General features: G+C 40.6%; 3 protein-coding genes across 3 annotated transcripts; 1 reads left to right on the top strand and 2 right to left on the bottom strand.

Annotated features, from left to right (window-relative positions):
- The first annotated feature begins 23 nt into the window (after positions 1 to 23).
- LOC116264400 (uncharacterized) lies at positions 24 to 2,415 on the top strand. The gene has a single exon (XM_031644592.2). The coding sequence runs from the start codon at positions 1,453 to 1,455 to the stop codon at positions 2,200 to 2,202; it is 750 nt and encodes a 249-aa protein (XP_031500452.1). The 5' UTR covers positions 24 to 1,452; the 3' UTR covers positions 2,203 to 2,415.
- Positions 2,416 to 3,104: 689 nt separating this feature from the next.
- Positions 3,105 to 8,565, bottom strand: LOC116264399 (cryptochrome DASH, chloroplastic/mitochondrial). Its single transcript, XM_031644591.2, has 13 exons — positions 8,032 to 8,565; positions 7,591 to 7,730; positions 7,303 to 7,521; positions 7,032 to 7,172; positions 6,584 to 6,658; positions 6,141 to 6,257; positions 5,816 to 5,862; positions 5,624 to 5,700; positions 4,659 to 4,737; positions 3,994 to 4,063; positions 3,780 to 3,903; positions 3,628 to 3,677; positions 3,105 to 3,460 (listed from the first exon to the last, which is right to left on the bottom strand). The coding sequence occupies exons 1-13, from the start codon at positions 8,537 to 8,539 to the stop codon at positions 3,233 to 3,235; spliced, it is 1,875 nt and encodes a 624-aa protein (XP_031500451.1). The 5' UTR covers positions 8,540 to 8,565; the 3' UTR covers positions 3,105 to 3,232.
- Positions 8,566 to 10,765: 2,200 nt separating this feature from the next.
- On the bottom strand, positions 10,766 to 11,649 carry LOC116264817 (uncharacterized). The gene has a single exon (XM_031645227.2). The coding sequence runs from the start codon at positions 11,543 to 11,545 to the stop codon at positions 10,961 to 10,963; it is 585 nt and encodes a 194-aa protein (XP_031501087.1). The 5' UTR covers positions 11,546 to 11,649; the 3' UTR covers positions 10,766 to 10,960.
- Positions 11,650 to 21,305: the final 9,656 nt, after the last annotated feature.

Below are 21,305 nucleotides of genomic sequence, written 5' to 3'. Positions count from 1 at the left end.
CATTGTTTAAGATCTCATAATGCTTGGGTGATTAAATCAATTTTTTCTACAAAATAAGCAGTGGACCTCTCTCATCAGACTGGACACCTTTTTTTTTTTTTGGTAAGAACTCACAGTATCCAAAAGCTACGGCTCAGTAATTACCTTTTTAATAATCACATCCAAAATAGAGAAATTTGATGGAACAACTTAGTAGAATTCCAGGGTTACTTGTCCACGAACCGGCAGCTAGGGTTTCAGCGAATCTGAGCCGTCCATCCACCAGGCGGGACGGACCACGTGCATCAGAGCACCAACACATCACGTGACCGTCCTTCCTCAACAACCCGCACTTCCCTTCGCTTAGGAAGCGGGCCCCACTATGCATTTGCCATAAACGTGGAGGGCATTTCTGTCATTGACGCGTTTAACCAAATACCATAAGGCCATCACGTCCGCCGTGACCGCACGGGAGGGTTGCCCGGTGCGTCGACCGGAAAGATGAAGCATCCGCTGCTTGACCGAGGCCCCCGTTGATTCCGTCCAACGGAACGGTGCGACCGCAACGGACGGGCAATCGCGGCCCCCTCCACGCTCCGCACTTTCTGCCGCTTCTTTCTTTCTCTTCTTCTCGAAAACCTCAAAATTAAAAATTTAACTAAAAAAAAAAAGAAACTGACGAAGCTCGACAACGCAAATGGGAATATATAAAGATATCAGGAGTTTTTCTAAATCCCCCTTTTGACCGAGTAAATTCACCATCCGGATCGGATCAAGCCTCCACATACCCGAACCGTTAGTTAAAAAAGAGAAAAAGCTAACGTGGAAATTGGAAAAAAAGATACACCATGATCGGGCGGCCAAGGTTAGGCGGAGACCGTAACGGATAAAGCTGCGGGGCCCGCGCGTGCAGCGGACGCAGGGCCCCACCGTCGAACTCCAACCCCTCCCAGTCCCACATTCAAATCCGGTTAATCCCTTGCCCCTCGCGTCCACACAGATCTACCTGGCCCAATCCCCCCTTTATAAACCCCCGCTCTTCCCAGGACCGACCCCCGTCCTTCTTGCCTTTTTCAGATATTACTTTTCTATCCTTCGATTCGCCGTTAGGTTTCCGTCGTCCTTCTCCATTTGCTTCCGTCTGGTGTTCCGCTTCTGCGTTAGTGTTTCCATCACTCTACAGTGAACTTAGACGCCGTTAGCATTTCCTGCGCCATTGTTCCGAGGGAGATTTTTCCCACCATTGCTTCCTCCTCCTCGTTAGGCGCGTACGAAGAACGAGGTCTCTTTCCGAATGTCGTGCTCGTTGTTTCTTCTTGTGGAAGTTTTCCTCTAGTTTGGAGGCCAGAGTCCGGTCAATTTTCGAACAACTTTCGGTGCTGCTTGTTCGGTTTGTTTCGTGGTTGAGTTGGAGTTTTCAACTCCGGCGACTCGCCGTCAGTTTTTGTGCTTCTTGGAGTCCAAGAGTTGGCGATGGCGACGAAGCGTAGCAGGGAAGAGGATGGCGAAGTATTGCCGGATTTGAAGAAGATGCACGCTGAAACCGTTACCTTGTTGGACCGAGAGGACGCAGTCCACAGGCAATTTGAACCTGTCGGCGTTCCCGGCGAAGGAAATGCAGTGGAGGAAGGCGTTGCTAGTGGAGCAATGACAAGCCTTAAGGAGGAGATTCATCAACCTCCATCCGTTTTCGGGGAAGAGACATTGACATTCGAGACCGCGGCGCATTCAGGCGACGGCTCTCTCCTTGACGCTGGGATCAACGACAAAAGTTCGTCGACAACACCTTTATCGGATGAACTCTTGACGGTGATGGATTCCTCTGCGAGCAGTGTACAGATGCCGGAAAATGAGTCGCCCTCAAATGTTCCAATCCCTAGCTCCGTCGAGGCGGGATCCATCGCATCCGGTTCTCCGTTGGGTTACCTCCTGGGCGCGTCAGATGACGAACTAGGCCTGCCCCCGCCAACCTCGATCGGCTGCGAGTCGGCCGCGAGCCTCGCTCTATTGGAGCCAGCGGTGGGCTTCCTGGTGGACGACTGGCGGTTCGACGAGGAGTTCCAAGCGATGCGGGCCCAGGGCTTCGGCTTGTGCGAGGCGGACGATGCGTGGGGGGAGCCGGACATCGCCGTCGACGACGGCGGTTTCTGCAGTCTTTTCGACCACTCCGGCGTGGCCGACGGCAGCAGTTTCTTCCTCTTCAGCGGTAACGCATCCTCGTGACTGGTCCTTCGTTCCTAAATTCCATGGAAATTTTCGGTTTCTTTTTTTGTTTTGGTTCCTTTTTCGAGTTTTTTCCCTCCATCACGAGCGTTTCGCGCTCTTTTTTTGGGTTCCCGCTCATGTACCGGGGAATTGTTTTGACCCCGTTTGTTTCGCCGGGAAAAAAGACACCGGCTAGAAATGCTTCCTTGGGAAAATGAAACGCTTTTTCCAGTGGTGCTCCTGGCTACTTACCACTAGGATCACGCCTAGTCGGATCGGTGCCCGTCTCCCTATTTATTCAGCCGTGACGAAATTGCCCTTCTGTATACGATTTTGGATAACTCGCTGTGGGTTCTGACTTCTGACAATTTTCTATCAGCCCAAGTCAGCAACATTAATGACCCCGTCTTCAACCCTGACAACTTGTTTTCTTTTCTTAAAACGGATTCACGATGTTGGTCAAGGTGGACTCGCTGTGGTTCTTGTGGTTGAAAAATGTCTTTACCAGGGACTTATTTTTATTGGAGGCAAAAAACTGGACCTGGATTGAAATTTCTTCTTTTGTTGCATACTGCCGGCTACTGTTGTTCGACGGTTTCCGGTATGGAAAGCGGTTTTCGTACAGAGCAAGTGGGATTCTTGCACGAGAAGGGGCCGTGGAGAAGGTGAATGACAGGGTCGGTGAATGGTGGGGCTCGTCTCTACCCTTGGATTTTTTACCACCAACGGTCAAGATGGCGGTGAAATCGTTTTCGTGGTTGTAAAAAGATCCGGGCGTGTTTGTGTCTCATTCAATTGATGCTCGGGCGTGGTAGTACGTGTACGTCCTCACCAAACAGCATGTGAGATTCCGTCGCTTCTGCTGCTTTGGGATCTCGATCCATCTCCAGTCTCCCCACCTTCCCCCGATAATTAGAAAATTTTCACTTGGGAAAAAAAATTCTTGTTTTATTGAAAAGCACCAAAAATTGGTGAAATAAATGGATAGGTTCATCATGTTCTTGGTGGTGCGTCGCTTGAGGAGTCCTGCGGCTGCCTTCTTGACCTGCTATCGGCGCGGCCGACGTCCTTCTTGTGAGGGCGGTGGTGGTGCTGAGGCGCGGCCGACGTCCTTCCTGTGAGGGCGGTGGTGGTGCTGCGGCGCGGCTCCGAACTTCAACGGCACCACGCGGTCGACGTAAGAAATCCCGGGGGAATGCCTCCTGTCCTTTGGGAGTGATCGGAGCTCCGGCAGCCAGTAGGATACGTACTCCCCCTCTGGATCATACGTTTGTGCCTAGCAAGTCACGGAGGAAACTCATTTTCCCGTGGATATATTCACTTTCTTAATTGCGCTCATAGGATTCTACCCTTTTTCAAAATAAAGCACCGGGAACTCACGCCGAAAATATCATTTTAAATTGATAAAGAAGCTTGTCTTGAGGGTATATAGATAGTACCAACCTGCTTTGGAATGCTAAAATATCGATCTTCCCGTGGATCATTTCCGACGCCTGATAAAATAAGAAGAAACCAAAATGAGCATGTCCGAATCCGATCGTCCATAAAGCTGTCCCACGGAGGATTTAGCATCTGGGAATGGTAGGGGTGAGTACCTGCGCCATAAGTCCAGTTGCCGTAGTTGGAGCAAGGGTCGTAGTCGACGAGGCAGGACTCGAACCATTCTGCACCCATCCGCCAATCGATGCCCATATCTCGAACCAAGAAGGAACAAACGATCTGCAAAAAGTGTCTACCATTACTCTATATATATAATATATATATATATATATCTGACTTTCTCTGTTGGGGAGTCACAGAAGCGCTCACCTGACGACCCCTGTTGGACATGAATCCGGTGGACGACAGTTCCTTCATGTTTGCATCAATGAGTGGGTACCTGAAAAGCCAAACAACCAACCGCAATACAAGATCAGACCATAAACCCATTAACTAATTACTTGGATTAACGATGAGGCCTTGTTTACCAGTTTCATCTCTCTCTATTCGTTCTCAAACTTTATCAGTACGCCGAAACTGTGGCATGATTTTGACGGGTTAAAATGTCGCAGTATTTTCCAACAATTCATATTTCAATCTTCTGGTATTTACGTTGCAAGCATGAGAACACACGACTAAAAGATTTTAATTTGAAAAAAGGACTGCAATTTTTTTTTTAATCTTACCTAACACGATGTAAGTAACATAAGACGCTCATTTTGTTTAAATCCATGTATCCTGTTGTATTTTTACTATTTTTTAAATTTTATTTGCTTGTGTCCAATTGTTTATTGCCGCAAAAGGACCAACGTTTCTGTGTCCATTGATTTAAGAGGATATTTTCACGGCAACAAAATTTGCGACAGCAGATCCAAATTATGGACCATGGTTTATGCAAACTGTAGCTGCAGGAGGATTACTATTTTTACTAAGCAGCCGAATCAAATGAAGCAAAGATCACAAAATCATTGTATGGTAGAGCTTAAGAAAGTTACCCAGTTCGACCATCCCTCCATGATTCAAACAAGTTCTTGTCCTTGCTCCATCTAAGATGTTCTAGTTTTCTCGGTCCACCTGAATTTTTTTTCAGCAAAAAGAAATCAGCAAGAATAAACAGAAAATGTCCAACAAGATTCGGTGCGCTCCCTCTCTAAGAGGCCGATTTGACAACATATATTTGAAGTTGGTCGTCTATATTTAAAATTCCATTGTCACAAATATGGTTCTCATGTTTTTAACAGTGAGATTTTTCTTGGGTTTTAAACAGCAAAGTTGTTTTTCTCGTGAAAATCTTGGATTTTTTTTTAAAGTTAGGTATGAATGAAATAAATGAGAAACTAATAGCAAAACATAAACAAACTTATATAAAAATGATCAAAATGATAATAAAATGACGAAAATAGCTTACCTTAAGTTTCTACTTAAATCCATGACAATATTCAATGCTAAAAACAGAAAAATGAAAAAATCAAGAAAAAACACAATAATCATGTGATAAATATTTTCCCTTTTTTTCAAAATATCGTGATTTTTTAGCTCTTTTATCGATTTTCTCATTTTTTACGTTAATATCGCGATATTTTCGCAAACATCGGGAAATCTTTTAAAACGAGCTACGCAATTTCGCTAGTCGAACATTTTTGGCCAACCTCATGGTCTGGTGAATCCTGATCACCTCAAGAAAAAAATCCAAAACAGATTAAATCTAAAAATCAATGACAAGATCAGGAAGGAAGGCTCATTCTACACAAGTTTTAAACCCAAACATTCAGGTTCTAGTTTTGTGTGGAGAGATAAAAGTCCATTGAAGTTGCTTGAATGTTCTTCTTCAAGATTCTACCTATTCGTTTGTTCAGCAACAAAATCTCTCTCTCCTTGGAGATGAATTTACTTGGGTTGTTAGAACTTACATCCAAAGTTCATGTTATCAACTATAAGCCAAAAAATGATCTAAAATTACCTAGATGAAAGATGGAATTTCCATACTTCATAGACAAAAACCTGAAGTAGTCTCTCCATATCAGCTCGAATAAGACCCTGAAATAAATACAAAGGGGTGCAAGTAAAAGGAAACCGCTAAGTGAATGAAGGTTCCTGTTTGCGACCAGCAAGCTTTATATGGTAAAACCAGTGCCTTTGATTGTGGACATACCAATATGTTGAATTGTTTGCAAGTCTTTCTTTTTCGTATCTCATTACCTAAACATGGAATGATGGAAGACGTGTTGTTAAGAATGTTAAAGAACACACATGAACAAGCCAAATTATAAAATTGCAACTGAACCAAGAATAGTGCTTAGGTGCTTGATTGAATGCATTTGCAGTGTGATTTTTTGGTATTGTCTCTGAACAAGTACCCAAATCAAGTTGCAACAAGAACTTTCCCTTCGATGCAATCAAGTAGCCTACTAGCCTTTGATTGGGCTCATATTATTCCCTAACTACCAATGCTTTTTTTATAATCTGCAGAAGTATACCTCTTCATAGACATAACGAGGAGAAAGGCATCCAAAAGCAAGCCATGGAGAAAACTTGGTTGAATAATCTGGTCCCAGCAAGCCATTTCTGGTCTCTTTATACACCTTCAGTAAGTCCTGCAACAGTTGGACACCAAGAAACAACCTCATAGATTTGAGGAGCAAGTACTCATGTTTGACATCCATGATAAAGCAGTTTTCATGCTTAAAATCACAGCATATAAGGAAAACCACACACAAATGACAAGTGCAACATTTGAAGGGCTGATTACTTCAGCAGGAAAACCAGCACCGACGTCTAACTGGAAAGTTGTGAGATATGAAATTGCCTATGACTTGCAGGGATTCCTTGACAAGATGTACTCATTAAATATGCACAGCTTCTGTAAAACTGAAAGTGTGAGCAATCCAGTAATTTTGGGAGGAGTAGCAATTGTTCTTGCCTTCTTCCAGAAGTATTCATTTACTCTGGCCAAAGCTGCAGTTTCACCTCCAGTAAAATGCATCCCTTTGTCAATCTGCATCCAACAGAAACACCACCTTAGTCTCCAGACATTTTCGAGTGTTATTTCAAAGTATTCAACAGCCTAAATTAAGATCAGAAAATCCGAAGGAAGGAAACAAGTACGTGATTCAATTTATGCCTGTTATAGGAGTATAATTACAATCCTTGGGCGATCAGATAGCAGTAAAATTTGCCGTATGATTATCATTCACCGAATTAGTCCAGTAGAAGTTGCAGGATGTGAACAAATCATATAATCATGAAAGATCTCAATTTCAAGGACCGACATGGCCAGAGAGAGCCTCTTTGTTGTGGACTGTGCTGATAGTCCAGCAAGCAGGCCACTCAAGAACAGATGCATAGCTAACAAAGTAACAATAACTTGCCTCCTTTTTCTGCATTCCATGATGTTCAACTGAAGGAACACTTCCCCATCCACCGAACTGATCCATGGCGTTATCAGGAAGGGGCCCAAGCATTTCAGGAACTTTGAAGCAACTTCTGATTTTGCAGTTGGACTCAACAGACTGGATCATGCATTCAACCAACAAAAAGAGAAAACATTAGCCAATTGTTTACATGAAAGCAAGAAATAGAAGGAACAGCAACTAGCAAGAGATTGTAAATGAAAAAGGAATGGCAGTTAGGTACTCCAACCTTACGGAATTGTGTATAAACATCAGGCAAACTGCCAGAAGTAAATGGAAGGTCACGAAGATGGTACAGAGTACTACCCCAGATAAGTTTCAACTTTGGTGTTCTAGTAGCGGCATTTGCGGAAGTTGTCTGTGGCTGAAGCAAAATCCTCTCAAGGCCTTTGTTAACAAGTTTTTCTACAAGTGTCTCCTCACTGCACGTCTCCTTGTGTGCGTAAACCTGAATATTTGATCAATCGGTTAGAAAACCAGAGCAGTTCACCTACAGCAATCTTCTAAAGTCACATACCGTGTGGACTCCAAGGGCTTCAGAAATTGAAGGAAGTATTTCTTCTGGTTTCCCTTGGCATATGAGCAGATTCAATCCTCTTTTCAGAAGATTTTTCTTCAAATCATCCAAGCTCTGGAACAAAAATTCCACTCTAAAACCTGCAAGACAACACATTAAGCATCAAAATCTGGGATGTGCAAAGCATTTAATCCAACACCGGGAACAGTGCATCAAGTATTTACAATCTTCATCACAGAAAAGTCTTTAAAAACTTTTTTCTACAAAATGACAACAATAGAAATAAAGAAAAGATCACGCAACACGACCGGTTACGTGAAAATATAGACACAGTTCAGTTCATCAACCAATTGCAAGTTCACAAGAAACAAAATGTTGGCTGAACCAGTTTTCACTTAAGACAAACGAAATTCATGCCTTTTACTTGAACGAACGCCCTACCTCCAGTTTTAGGGAATCCAAAATAGTGGGTAGTCCCGAATAGCCTGGGATCGAGACAGTACACCGGCAAAACAGCTTCCGATGACTTCCATGCCAAGAAGAGAGCCTCATTGTCCAAAATTCTCAAGTCATTCCGGAACCAGACGATCGCCACGCCCCTGCCGTCCCTCTTCAGTTGATTGGAAGTATACCTCTGCAACGCTTCCCCTGCAACACGGTGCATCTCTACCTCACCCATCTGCGGCACCTCCAAAACTTCTCTTCCTAGATTGGTGGTTGTCCTAAATGAAGCAGCAGAACTCATGTTTAATGGGTATTGAAGGGAAGTGCTGCCGCAGAAGGTAGTGGTGGTCTTGGTGGGGTTGGGAAAGAGAGACAGAGAGCTGGTGGCGAGTTTTCTAGGGAAAGAAAACGAAGATGTGCAGGTGGAGATCAGAGGAAAGGTGGGCGAGAAAGGAAGTAGTCTAGAGAGAGGAGAAGCGGAGGAAGACGGGAGAAGGCGAGTCATCCTGAATTTGATAAAGAGAGAGAGTGTGTGCCTGAGAAGGCGCAGAGGAAGAACCAAACGGGGGTTTCGTGATGACGTGGCTTGACCTGCACCACTAGATGAACTTTTCCGGTGACGTGGCGCTCTATTATCCGCCACTTTTTTTCTTGAAACGTGGCATGCTGATTCATGCGTGACGTGGCACATCGGAGGCAGTCAAGATCTTTCATGAATGGATCGGGAAACCCATCACGGATTGGATTTTGAACCCGTTTAGTCGGATCTGGTAATGACAGTTACATCCGTTACAACTTACAAATCAGATTCCGACTGTGCAGTTCTGTACCCGAATCCAAATCCGGGTCGATATCAGACTAGGATCCGACAAAGATCCCACTTGATCACATATAGAATTCCAAGTTAAAATGAAAAGTCCAAATTTGATTTAGATGTAAATCTGATATAGTAAGGGGTCTTATTGAATCAAATTTGGTATAGGATTTATTTGATCCGAATTTGAACCGTTCATGTGGGTAGAATGAGATATTAAATTAAATCAAGGCAAGTTGCCATATTGAAATTGAATGATGTTATTGTTAGAGCTTGTTAGTTATGTTTGAAAAAAAAAAAAAAATCTTCAATGATTTTTTTCAAAATTAGTTTGTGTTTTTATTAATTTCTAAACAACAACTCATTTTTTTGTGAATAATCTGGGAGACCAAATTATTCAATCCCTTAATTTCAAAACAATTTCTTTTAAAGGCTAATTTTGAGAAAACTTGTTTTCTGGTAATACCCACAAACTCTAAAAAACAACATTTTGGTGGCAAAACGTCAACATTAACTTTTTTTTCTGAAATGATAAGAACTTGGGTCGGTAGTGAAATGTTTTTAGGTAAAACTCATACCAAGAGTGAACCATCTATCTACGTTTGGACCTCATCTACATACATGGACTATATAAAACTTAACACACACACACACTATGTACATATATCAACGGATAAATCATAAAAATCTATCGTTAAAATGAAGACAGTACGTGAACATTAATGACAAGTTATAATTCGATAATAGTTCATGATACTTTTAACAACCATTAAATTATCAGTAGAAACCAGACAGCTGAGCTAGGGACAAAAACCAAACCTTTCAGTTTTTTGATAAAAAATTATTTGAAACAAAATATAAATATTCTAACATATTTATGAAAACTATTTTGATATAAATCATGTTTTGAATCAAGTTGTTTTTATGAACAATGTTGATTTTTCTACCATCAAAATGTTGATGCTACGAGCCATTCATTTTCGTGTATTAGGGCAAAAAATGGTCAACTTAATTAATATTTTACATCAACCTATCCACAAGATTATATTAGTAAAGTTAGATCTCCAAAAAAGACACTTTAAATATCATATTTAGAGTATTATATATATATATATATATATATATATATATATATACACACGGAATGGTAATTTGTCTGATTTTCAAAGTTGATCGCCCAACTCACTTATCACAGGTCTCTAATTCATTGTGAATGAAAGGTCAATATAAAAATAAAAAATATATATGTAAATTAATACTAGATAATGTCATCTTTTTTTTTATCACAACTTTTTAATGAATGAGCTATGCAATTCTAAATAAACCATTCAATGCACGCTCATGAACATGTAAGAGGCGCCAATATTTTGCCTGAAGACACGGATGCTTACCCGTTAATCTCTCTCTTTTTCAATGAGATGTCTACTTTGCTTTGTTTTTCTATTTTCATATTTTGTTTTATTGTGCTACTAATTTAAATATTTCATTTTTTATTTTATTTTTACAGGTTGTTCGTAAAATATCCAAATGAATGAACGAAAAGGGGGATTGAATATTAAACTATTAAACGATAAGATATGTGATCATATATATCTTTTCCAAAAAGTCGATCGCGTGCCACTTGGCACATAACAACAAAGACACTGCTCTTTCTTCATTGTTTATTGTTGTTTTTAGTTCACCGTTCTTCGAACCTACGTCTTATTCGTGTTCTGGAGAACGTATATAACGGAAAAAGTTTAAAGCTCGTCTCAATCAAGTTGTATTGCTCATGTTCACAGCCAGTTCAAAGCAACAGGAGGAACTGTTGCAGCAATAAATGAATCTACTGGCACTGAGCACAGAGACAGATGCATGACAAGTTTCCTTCTTCGTGAGTGTTGCATGACCAGAAAAAAGGAAAATGGAACAACAACATAACAGAAGAGCACCTTAGTTTGATCTTAAACACAATGTTCAACTTCAGCTACATGTTTTGGAGAACATCATTTGAACAGAAACGATTATGAGCTAAATAGTTGTTGATTCGTTCTTCTCGAGAAAGGTAAGTGGCGCAGTCTAGATTGTTGCAGAGAGAAGTCCGCGGTTTCTTCTCCCGTACTCCAGGAGGCGTTAACTGTTCGACAAGGGGTTAGCGGACTTGGCATCACCTTGTTTAGAGCCAAAGAACGCGTGCCAGAAGGTGGAGATGTAGGCGAGCGCCCCAATGGGAACGAGGGTGACGAGCGCCGCGATGGCGACTAGAGAGTGCCAGCCCCGGCAGGACAGCACCCCCAGCTTGATCTCCACCAACAGCACCATGGAAATGGTGAGGGTGGCGCACCCCAAGAAGGAGCCGGCGGCCGACAGCACCAAGCCCGCCCTCAGAAGGCGGTAGCCGATGGCGGCGTGACGAGGCTCGTCCCGATCGTCGCTGTTGATGATGACGAGAGAGAGCTTCAGCCCCTGCGCAATGAGGCTCGAGAAGAGGAAGGCGCTGAAAGACAACACCTCCCACAGCACTAGCTGGCGGGCGGCCTCCGCGCTGGCGTCGCAGCCGGCCCTTCTATTGAGGCTCTTCTGGCCGGGGTTGGCCAGAGAAAGCCCCAGAAATACGGCAATGGTGAAGAGGGAGTTCACGCTCACCAGCCCGTCCAGGGCCGTCACGTGGATGTTCGTCGTCTCGCCGACCCTCTTATCTTGGTCTCCGCTGCCCATGGTAGCTCTGGAAGACCGCTGCCCTGATCGATCGGCTGCCGGTTGAAGCCCAAGAGCTAGTTGAGAGAAGCGATGGCTGGACTCTTTAATGGAGGCGAGAGAAGCAACAACATCAAGGCCTTTGATTTTTCTAATCCGTCATGAGTGGTGGACATTGAAATCACAGATTGAATAAAGATTTTTTCTTGGTCCGCTTCTCTCTCCATTTTTTCTAAATTATCCTTCTGCAAAAAAATTTCAGATGGAAAAAGAGAGTTAAACGAAATATCAAATTCCAACTTAAAAGTTAAGCTCATCCCGTGTTCTAGCCGTCTTTTTGCGCGTGATCTCTTTTTTTGGTACATGAGAGATTTGTCAAATATTGAAGAAGGACGAAAATTTCATACAAACTTAAAATGGTTCAACTATTGCTCCCTACATTCACGGGAGAACAAAACCAGACCTCTTTTTTCTTTTCATTCCTTTTTCTTTTTTGGTGGTTCACCTTACAAACATATAATGGAGGGAACGGATGGAAACAACAAAAGAAAGAAGCAACAAAGGAAAAATTGCTACACAAGAGGAAGGTATGTTAACTTTCCTCTGGCTGCAGAGTAACCGTTGCCTCAACAATCTCCTCCTCAAGTTGGAGAGCTGATGTCCCATTGATGGCGCTTCTTTCTTAGGAGCTTTAGTAAATATATCTGCCAATTGATATTGGGTACCAACATGAGGAGTACATATGGTTTTGTTCTGAATTTTTTCACGAATAAAATGACAATCAACCTCGATATGCTTAGTGCGTTTATGGAATACTAGATTTGCACCAATATGAATGGTTGTCATGTTGTCGCACATGAGACTCATAGGTTTTTCAATTTTGATTCTCATATCAAGAAGAAGCGCTTTGACCCATACAAGCTCACTGGCACATGTAGCCATAGCTCTATACTCGGCTTCTGCACTGGATCTAGCTACCACATTATGCTTTTTGCTTTTCCATGTGACAAGGTTACCTCCCACCATAGTACAAAATTCGGTGGTAGACTTTCTACCACTCTGATCTCCAGCCAAGTCTGCATCAGTGTATCCAATCACTTCAAGGTTATTGTTCCGTTTCATTAAAATTCATTTTCCTGAACTCGCCTTTAAATATTTGAGAATACGATGAATAGCTTCCAAATGTATAGACCGTGAACTTTGCATGACTTGGCTTATCATGTTGACTGCAAATGTGATGTTTGGCTGAGTTATAGTTAAATAAATTAGCTTTCCGATAAGTCATCGAAAGCCTTGAACATCTTGAATTGGTTTCCCATCGTCTTTTCTAATTTTGTAGTTGAGGACAAGAGGAGTCGAACTCAGCTTAGCTCCCAGGAATCTTGTTTCTTTGAGAAGATCCAATGTGTATTTTCTTTGACATAAGAAAATGCCTTCCTCCAAATGTGCGACTTCAATACCCAAAAAATATCTCAATTTCTCTAAATCCTTAATTTCAAACTTTTAGTGCAATATGGCTTTGACTTTCTTCATTTGTTCTACATTGTCTCCTATAACAATAATGTCATCGACATACACCAATAAGATAACAACACATTGCTGGGAGCGAGAGACAAACATAGAGTAGTCTGCAGTACTTTGCTTAAATCCGATCTCAATAAGTACACTACTGAGTTTTAAGAACCATGCACGTGGAGACTGCTTTAGCCCATAAATAGATTTTTTGAGTCTGCAAACATAACCAGACTTATATTTGACGCTTTGCAATGGATCCATATAAACTTCTTCTTCTAGATTCCCATGCAAAAAAGCGTTCTTGACATCAAGTTGAAATGAGTCCCAATTTTTATTTGCTGCCACTGATAGAATGATACGAATAGAGTTCATTTTAGCAACAGGGGCGAAGGTCTCTGTGAAGTCAATATCTTTTTGTTGGGTATATCCTTTTGCAACTAATCTGGCTTTGTATCTATCCACATTGCCATCATTATTGTATTTTATTTTGTATATCCACCGACATCCCACTGGTTTCTTTCCATCAGGCAAAGGAACTATAGTCCAAGTTTGATTCTTTTCTAAGACTGTTAACTCTTCATTCATGGCTTTCTGCCATTCAGGGTCAAGACTAGCTTTCTGAAAGGTTGAAGGTTCATGGAGAGAGTACGAGTTGAATACATAGTGCTGGTACTTGGTTGACAATTTACTAAAGTCTATGTGTTTTTCAATGGGATGTTTGGAGCTAGAGTAAGCAAGATTGGAACAGAACATATAGAAATCACTAAACCTAGAGGGTGGTCGTGTCACTCTAGATCAGTGGCGGAGCCAGAGCAGTCCAACCTCTGGATCTCGGTAGGGCCAAACTAAATTTAAATCTAAAAATACATAGAGTGATTAAAAAATAATTTTTTTTTTCAAAGTAAATTTTTGTTTTTCATTTTGCCAGGGTGGGGCCATGGCCTAGGCGGCCCCCCCCCTCCCTCCGCCCCTGCTCTAGATGGTCTTCTTCCTTCATGTATGTTATTGTCAATAGTTTGACTTTGTGGGCTCAAGGTGGTTGACTCACAATTTTGAGGTTCAGGACTACTCACTTCAGGGCAAAAAACTGGAGGAAGGGTGCTGGAATTGAAGCCATCAAAACAGGAAAAAAGGTCTTGGGAGTATACTGTTGGCAAAATTCATTGTGGTTGTGGTTACTATGATTCTGCATCTTCCCCTCACAATGGATTGGTGTAGAAAAGAAAGACTCGTCTTCAAAGAATTTGACATTCCTTGAGATGTACAACTTCTTTAGTGGTAGGATCAAAACACTTAAAACCTTTTTTGGAAGTGGAATAACCAACAAAGACACACTTGATGACACGTTTTTATAACTTATTTCGAAACTGTTGTTGAAGATGAACAAAGCACTTGCACCCGAACACTTTCAAATGACTGACAGAGACACATCATTGGGTCAAAATTGCCATTGGGGCCATATTGTCAAGTTTCTTGGGAAGATGATTAATTATGTAGCATGATGTAGCGATGGCCTCTGCCCAATATTCATCTGGCATATTCATGTGGAACATCAAAGCACGTGCGACATTCAGAAGATGACGATTCTTCCTTTCAGTGACACCATTTTGTTGTGGTGTGCCTGTACACGTTGTTTGAGACAATATTCCTTTTTGTGATAAAAAATCTTGCAATACTTCATTAAGATACTCACCATCATTGTCAGAACGAATATGTTTGATCTTTATCCCAAATTCAGTCAAAATAGTTTGATAGAAATTTTAAAAAATTTTAGAAACCTCATGCTTGTGTTTTAAAAAATATATCCATGTTACCCTTGACTTATCATCAATAAATGTCACACAATATCGAAATCCAGATATAGAATCGAGCGGAGCGGGACCCCACACGTCAGAATGAACAAGATCAAACTACGATCGACAACATTATTAAAAGGCAAACGAGTAGACTTTGCGAATTCACAAGTATCACAAGATTTTGTAGAAATAAATAACTGAGGGAATAATGTTCAAACAATTTTATGAGAAGCGTGGCCTAATCTAGAATGCCACAAACCAAATTGTTCAGTAGAGGAAGCAAAAGTTTTAGAATCTAAAAAATATAAGCCACCGCCTTGAACGCTTCTACCAATCACCTTCTTTGATTCCTTGTCCTCAAAAACAACATCCTTAGCCGAGAAAATTGTAATGCAATTATGAGCATGAGTAATCTTGCTTACAGATAGAAGACTAGTAAAAAGATTAGGAACATGAAGAACTTCATAGTCCTTTCTATCACAAAGCAATTTCATGCGACTTGAGCCAACAACCCACCTTGCTGAGCCATCAGCAGTAAAAACATGTTTAAAATTTTTAAATTTTTTTAAGATGGTTGGCTGGTTGGTCATGTGTTCACTGGCACCGGAGTCCACTACCCAATTTATGATAGGAGAATGTAAAGAGAAAGCAAAAGATGTACCTGAATCGTCAGTGTTGACTGCATCAGAGATTGGTTGAGGTGATACCAAATTTGTCTTTGTCATTTGAGAAAAAAAATTTATCATCTCTTCTTTAGTGACAAAGTGGGTTGTCGTGTCCTCTTTGTTTGGCTTTTGAGAAACTCCTTTGTCATGTGGAAGCTTGCCAACGAGGCTCCAACATTTGCCTCGTGTGTGGCGAAGTTTATGACAATAAGTGCACTTGAAGCGAGATCGATTTTTAAGCCGATCATGAGATGTAGACCCAGTCGATGATTTGTTTCTTGATGGACCTTGCCCTTTAGAAAGATATGTAACTTTGTCTAGATGCTCAATAGGTTTGTCATTGAATATAATAGGGTTGGAAATCATCAATTTTCTACGAGTTTCCTCACGTTGGATCATAGCACAAACAGAATTAAATGATGGAAGGGGGGTCGTCATAAGAACTTGGCTACAAAGATGTTCATAATCTTGACTAAGCCCACCAAGAAGTTTAAAAATTTTGTCTTTTTCATGACGTTGATGTTGGATCTTGAGATCAACAGGGGGCGGTCAATACATAAGCATTTAATCAAACATCCCTCGAAGAGTAACCACATACACATTAAATGGTTTATCTTGACGTATAAACCTAGTGATTTCATTTTGCAATTTATAGATACGGGTGGTGTTGTTTTGCTCACCGTAGACTTCTTTAACGGCATCCCACATTTCTTTGACTGTTTCCATGAACATAAACCCCTTACTGATTTGAGACTCCATGAAATTGTATAACCAAGACATAACCATATCGTTTTCTGCATACTTAGGATCGATAGGTTTAGGTTCAGGTGATATAGCCGACTTTTCCTTTACCACTTAAAAAGAGCTTTGCTGCCTTGAAAACCAGCTGATGTAGTCCATGTCTAAAAAAAGAGTTGTTGTGATCTTAAGCGGCTGATTTTCTTGGATGATTACTCTGGCTGGATCCACCGTCATATGATTTGATGGGAAGGAAGGCGGATGCGCTTCTGTGTTGAAAACAAAGATGAAATGCCCCTTGCTTCTTGGATAAAAGAACGACTGGCCCACGTCTTCAATGTCCAGTGAGGTCGCGTGCTTCAGATCTGCGGTGTGATGAGCAAGGAAAAAAGAAAGGTCGCTTGCTTCCCTCTTCTCTGAAATTTCTTGGCTTTCCCTTTCTGCAAAGGCAAGCAGGACGAAGGAAGGAGCACGAGATCTTTGTTTTCTTTTGGTGTCTGCTGTCCGTATCCACCCGAGCAGGTGGAGTAGAGGTTAACAAGAAAAAATGCAGACGGTGCTGTGACTAGCGATGCTAAAAAATCAGCAATGCTCGCAGAAATTTATAAAATCACCAAGAACTCCAATCGCTATGAAAAATGGTCAGATGATAACCAAGATGCTGAGGAATAATCGCCCCAAATATCAGCTCTAGATCTGTCTCCAGTCAAAAACGCGTGAGGAGAGAAGTTGCGCCTGATTTCCTCTTCCAATAATTGCAGTCGGTGGTTCTCCAGGCCACCGGTCCTCTGATTTCTGGCAGAACACCTTTCACAGACTGGAAAAGACGAACACTTCGTTTGCTGAAGCAGATGGTAATAGGCGAAGAGGAAAAAAAAACGACGATTTGGGCGTTCGCTGCACCCAATAGGGATTGAGGCGGAAGAGTATAATCCTTGAACGATGGTTGATCCCTTCAGCAGAATTTAGGAATTTCCAAATCTGAGAGGAACTAGTCGATGATTCTCCAAGCCGCTGGTCCTCTGTTTTCGGCAGAACACCTAATCCCCTCAATTCTTCGTTTGGGTCATTGAGTCATCAATTAGAATGCACAATGAACGAACGGGATGATTGAATCAAGAATAGGCCATCGTAACGCTGCTCTGATACCATGTCACCAGAGAACAAAACCAGACCTCTTTTTTTCTTTTCATTTTTTTTTTTTTTTTGGTGGTTCACCTTACAAACATATAATGGAGGGAACGGATGAGACCAACAAAGGAAAGAAGCAACAAAGGAAAAATTGCTCCACAAGAGAAAGGTCTGTCAACTTCCCTCTCGCCGCAGAGTAACCGTTGCGTCAACAAGATTCATAAATTCAAGAAATGGTGGTTTTCTTTTTCCTTGAGGATTTAGCTACGTTGTGTTTCTGGTAACATGTTTGGATACGATTTTCAAGTTTTACTTTTCAAACTCCAAACAAATATCACTTCTATTATTAAGGCTTTTTGGTACCCTGATCTTATCTCTGATTTTTACTCATCATTTCTGATACATGTCAGGAAGCAAACAGTGTTTTTGTGAACGATTCTGCAGCTAATTGTAGTGAAACTTCTTTCGACACAAACAACAAGACAACCACTCGACCAGATGGAAGAAACTCAGAGTGCATGATTTTTGTCTGTATATTCAAATTGTCTTAGAATCGGCGACGATTGGTTACTAAATCATTTGGCATCGGGTGTGGTTGGCGTGTTGACTATTGAACAGGAGAATACGGCTCCTTGATTTTGCCAAATAAGTCAGACAGGTATAAGAGCTAATGAAAAATTTCTTGATGGAACGTAATACTCATTAAGGAAGTTATCAGAAACGGCTTGCAGCCGCATGGGCTACTGGAAGAAAATGAAAAAGCTTTTGGCAGACGTTGACTGGACTTGGTGATGTTTTGCAGGATTTCCTGTAGGTGTAAAGCGATGGGCTCCCAAAACCGCTTATATATGCTCTGTTCATGGCTTCTCTAATCTCTCTCTCTCTCTCTCTCTCTCTCTCTCTCTCTCTCTCTCTCTCTATATATATATATATATATATATATATATATATATATATATATATATATATATATATATATATATATTATATATATATATATATATATATATATATATAGAGAGAGAGAGAGAGAGAGAGAGAGAGAGAGAGAGAGAGAAAGAAGGAGTCTTGATTTTTGCATCCCTTTGAATTGGGTGGCGCTAAGTGTTAAAAAAAGGTAAAGCTGATTTTCTTCACTAATTGGAGGCAGATGTCATTCTCAAGTGCTTCTTCACCAAGAATTTGTTTCCAACAAAATTTTAGTGGAACCCGGCCATTGAATTTTCACGTCTAAAAAACTCACGTACATGAGCGCGTGCACACACACACATCCTACAACCTTGCTTCTTCTTAGTGGTGCAAATGGTTTGGATGCGGATTGCCTGATAGGTTCAGTTCGATTGCTAGTAGGCAGCCCGTTCCTGGTTCGAGTGATATAGATACTCTTCCTTTGTGTTAATGGGGAGAATGCGATGCACAAGGTGAAGTGCAACATGAACCTTAACCTAGCAGTGATGCAGCCTTGAATCTCATGAGCAGTGGGGTGGGGGAAGGGTTTTGACCCGCACTCAAATGCACCCGATTGGGCAACTGCCCACACGGGCCCATATGTGGTTATGCTTATGACTGGCCAGCTTTGCTTCAACCCAGCAACTATAAATCTATGTCACACGGATGCGGCTAAAGAGGCCGCATACCCGTGTCGACTCGCCGACACGGGACTCGGCTAGGACACGGCAAAAAATAAAAAATAAAAATTTAATGTTTTTTTTTTCATTTTATCAATTTTTTGTGATGCATCCAATTATTTCCATGAACAATCCTTTCAAATATTCAGTACTTTTGTGATAAAACACATTTTCTCACAAGATTGTAAGAGTGAACTATTAATTTAATGTTTTTTTTAATTTTATCATTTTTTAGAATATTTAATGTAGTCGTGTCCGCGTATCCGAAAATTTTGAAATTGCCGTATCCGCACCCGTATCGCATCCGCACCCGTGTGACATAGCTATAAATGAAAGCACCTAATAGTAAATTAATGAAGCAGTTTGCAGCAAAATCCTTTTGTTGGTATGATGTTTAGATCTAATTCATAGAGTTTATTGTTAAATTCATTCTTCATTAAATATGAGAAAACCAAGTTTTCGGTCACGCCGGAACCAGGTTTTACAAGAACCTTGGTTTTCATAAAACTCAGTTTTCAGGAAGTGAGCCGATCAGGTGATCTAATTAACCTTCTAGAACAGAAGTCACTGGAAAACTTGATAAATTAGTAGATTTTTTATGTAAGATATTGGAAAACCCGATATAATTTATAGAAAACACAATAAGATCTAGTAGGTGGTAAAAGATAGAGCCTGGAAAGAACGCAATAAACTGGAGTATGTATATATATATATATATATATATATATGAATGATGATCCTTATCTTAAGGAGCTGCTTGAAATCCAATGTTTGCTTTAAGAATGCTTAATGTTGGGTGCTGCCCATATGAATACTGGGTGCTTAAAAAGTTTTCTGCAGGCATGTTTCAGTTTAACAACTTGAAACACGGTTTCATGACATGACCAAACCAAGTTAGGTGAGGTGTCCGTGTGGCACAATCTTCACGGAGATATTTTGAAACTTTAAATTTTATATTTTGATTTAGGTTAACTTGGGTCCAGTTGTATGGAGCAGCCTTACGGGCACAAGTTACTGCCTGATGAACTTAGGTAGATTTGATTGTTAACTATATATTTAGTGTCTCATAAAAAAAAATTATAGTTTGACTTCTGAACCAAACCACCTTACTTGTATCATACAAGACGGAGAACAAAGCTCCGAGGTAGTTTGAGAAATTCAGAAGCAGAATCATGTGCACCAAATCAAAATTGTAGTTTCCATATATAGTTATCTTGGAAATATAAATTCTTCCAGGTAGTGGTGTTGGTTACTAAGACTTGAATCTTTATGCTTTTGTATCCTTGCTATGAAAAATTTACGTTTGTCTTGAGATTTTCTCTGGTTTAAATTTTGAACATATCATTACTTACATAATTAATATTTGATGATTGGACTAATATGGACACATTAATTAATGGAGGAAATTTTTTATTAGAAGACAGATTTTCTTCCTTTAGTCTAAAAAGATCTGTGTTTTTAAGAGTTTTTCCAGGTGAGCCAGAAAAACCTACGGCTCAACTAAAGGCTATTTAATGATACAAAATATAAAAATGACTATCCAACTATAGAGGTAGTATTTCAATTTCCCTCTCTCCCTCTCTCTCTCTCTCTCTAGATATATATATATATATATATATATATATATATATATATATATTACTTGAGAGAAAACTATGGAAGACCAAAAAATTTAGTTATGAGCTGCTAGGTTCACTTCTAAGACTCCAGGGTGAAGCTCGATCAAGGCCTTTGCCTCTCCTAACCAAGGTTCAGTGGGCCTAGACCCGGTTCGCATCACAGGGCAGTAAGAAAAATTTCCTCCCCAATTGTTTTAGTTTTTTCAATGAAATTGTGTAGTTCAAACTTTTAATTTCTTATTCATTTTTCTTGCATATGATAAAGGGAGAAATGTTTTGGCTAGGATCAAGTGCAGTAAGAGAGAAATGCCTTGTCTTTTTATTTTTTATTAGGAACCTATAAAGTTTGTACATTTCAAAATTGCTGTACCAAATGTTAATAAAAAAATTAATGTGCATAATTGAAATAAAAGAAATAAGAACTGATTTGCCTACCAGATGATCTGTTAATTGTTGACCATAGGGAGTAAAATAACTATGGCCACTTTTAACTTTCAACCCTTAACGCATGGTATGTTGGTATGTATAAATAAAAGAGGACAAAATTACAAAATTGTGACGCATGTGGCTTATATTAGAATATTTTAAAAATCTAGGGATTATTCCGTAATGACGTTGCTTACTTTCCCGGCCTTTTGAACCGGGCGCGGGGATTCGCCGCCTCCTTCTTCCTTCCTGCTATGAGGTCA

Source organism: Nymphaea colorata, chromosome 11 (genome assembly GCF_008831285.2).
Source record: "Nymphaea colorata isolate Beijing-Zhang1983 chromosome 11, ASM883128v2, whole genome shotgun sequence".
Taxonomy (NCBI): Eukaryota; Viridiplantae; Streptophyta; class Magnoliopsida; order Nymphaeales; family Nymphaeaceae; genus Nymphaea; species Nymphaea colorata.
Note: the sequence above shows the minus strand (reverse complement) of the source record. Positions and strands in the feature narration are given on the sequence as shown.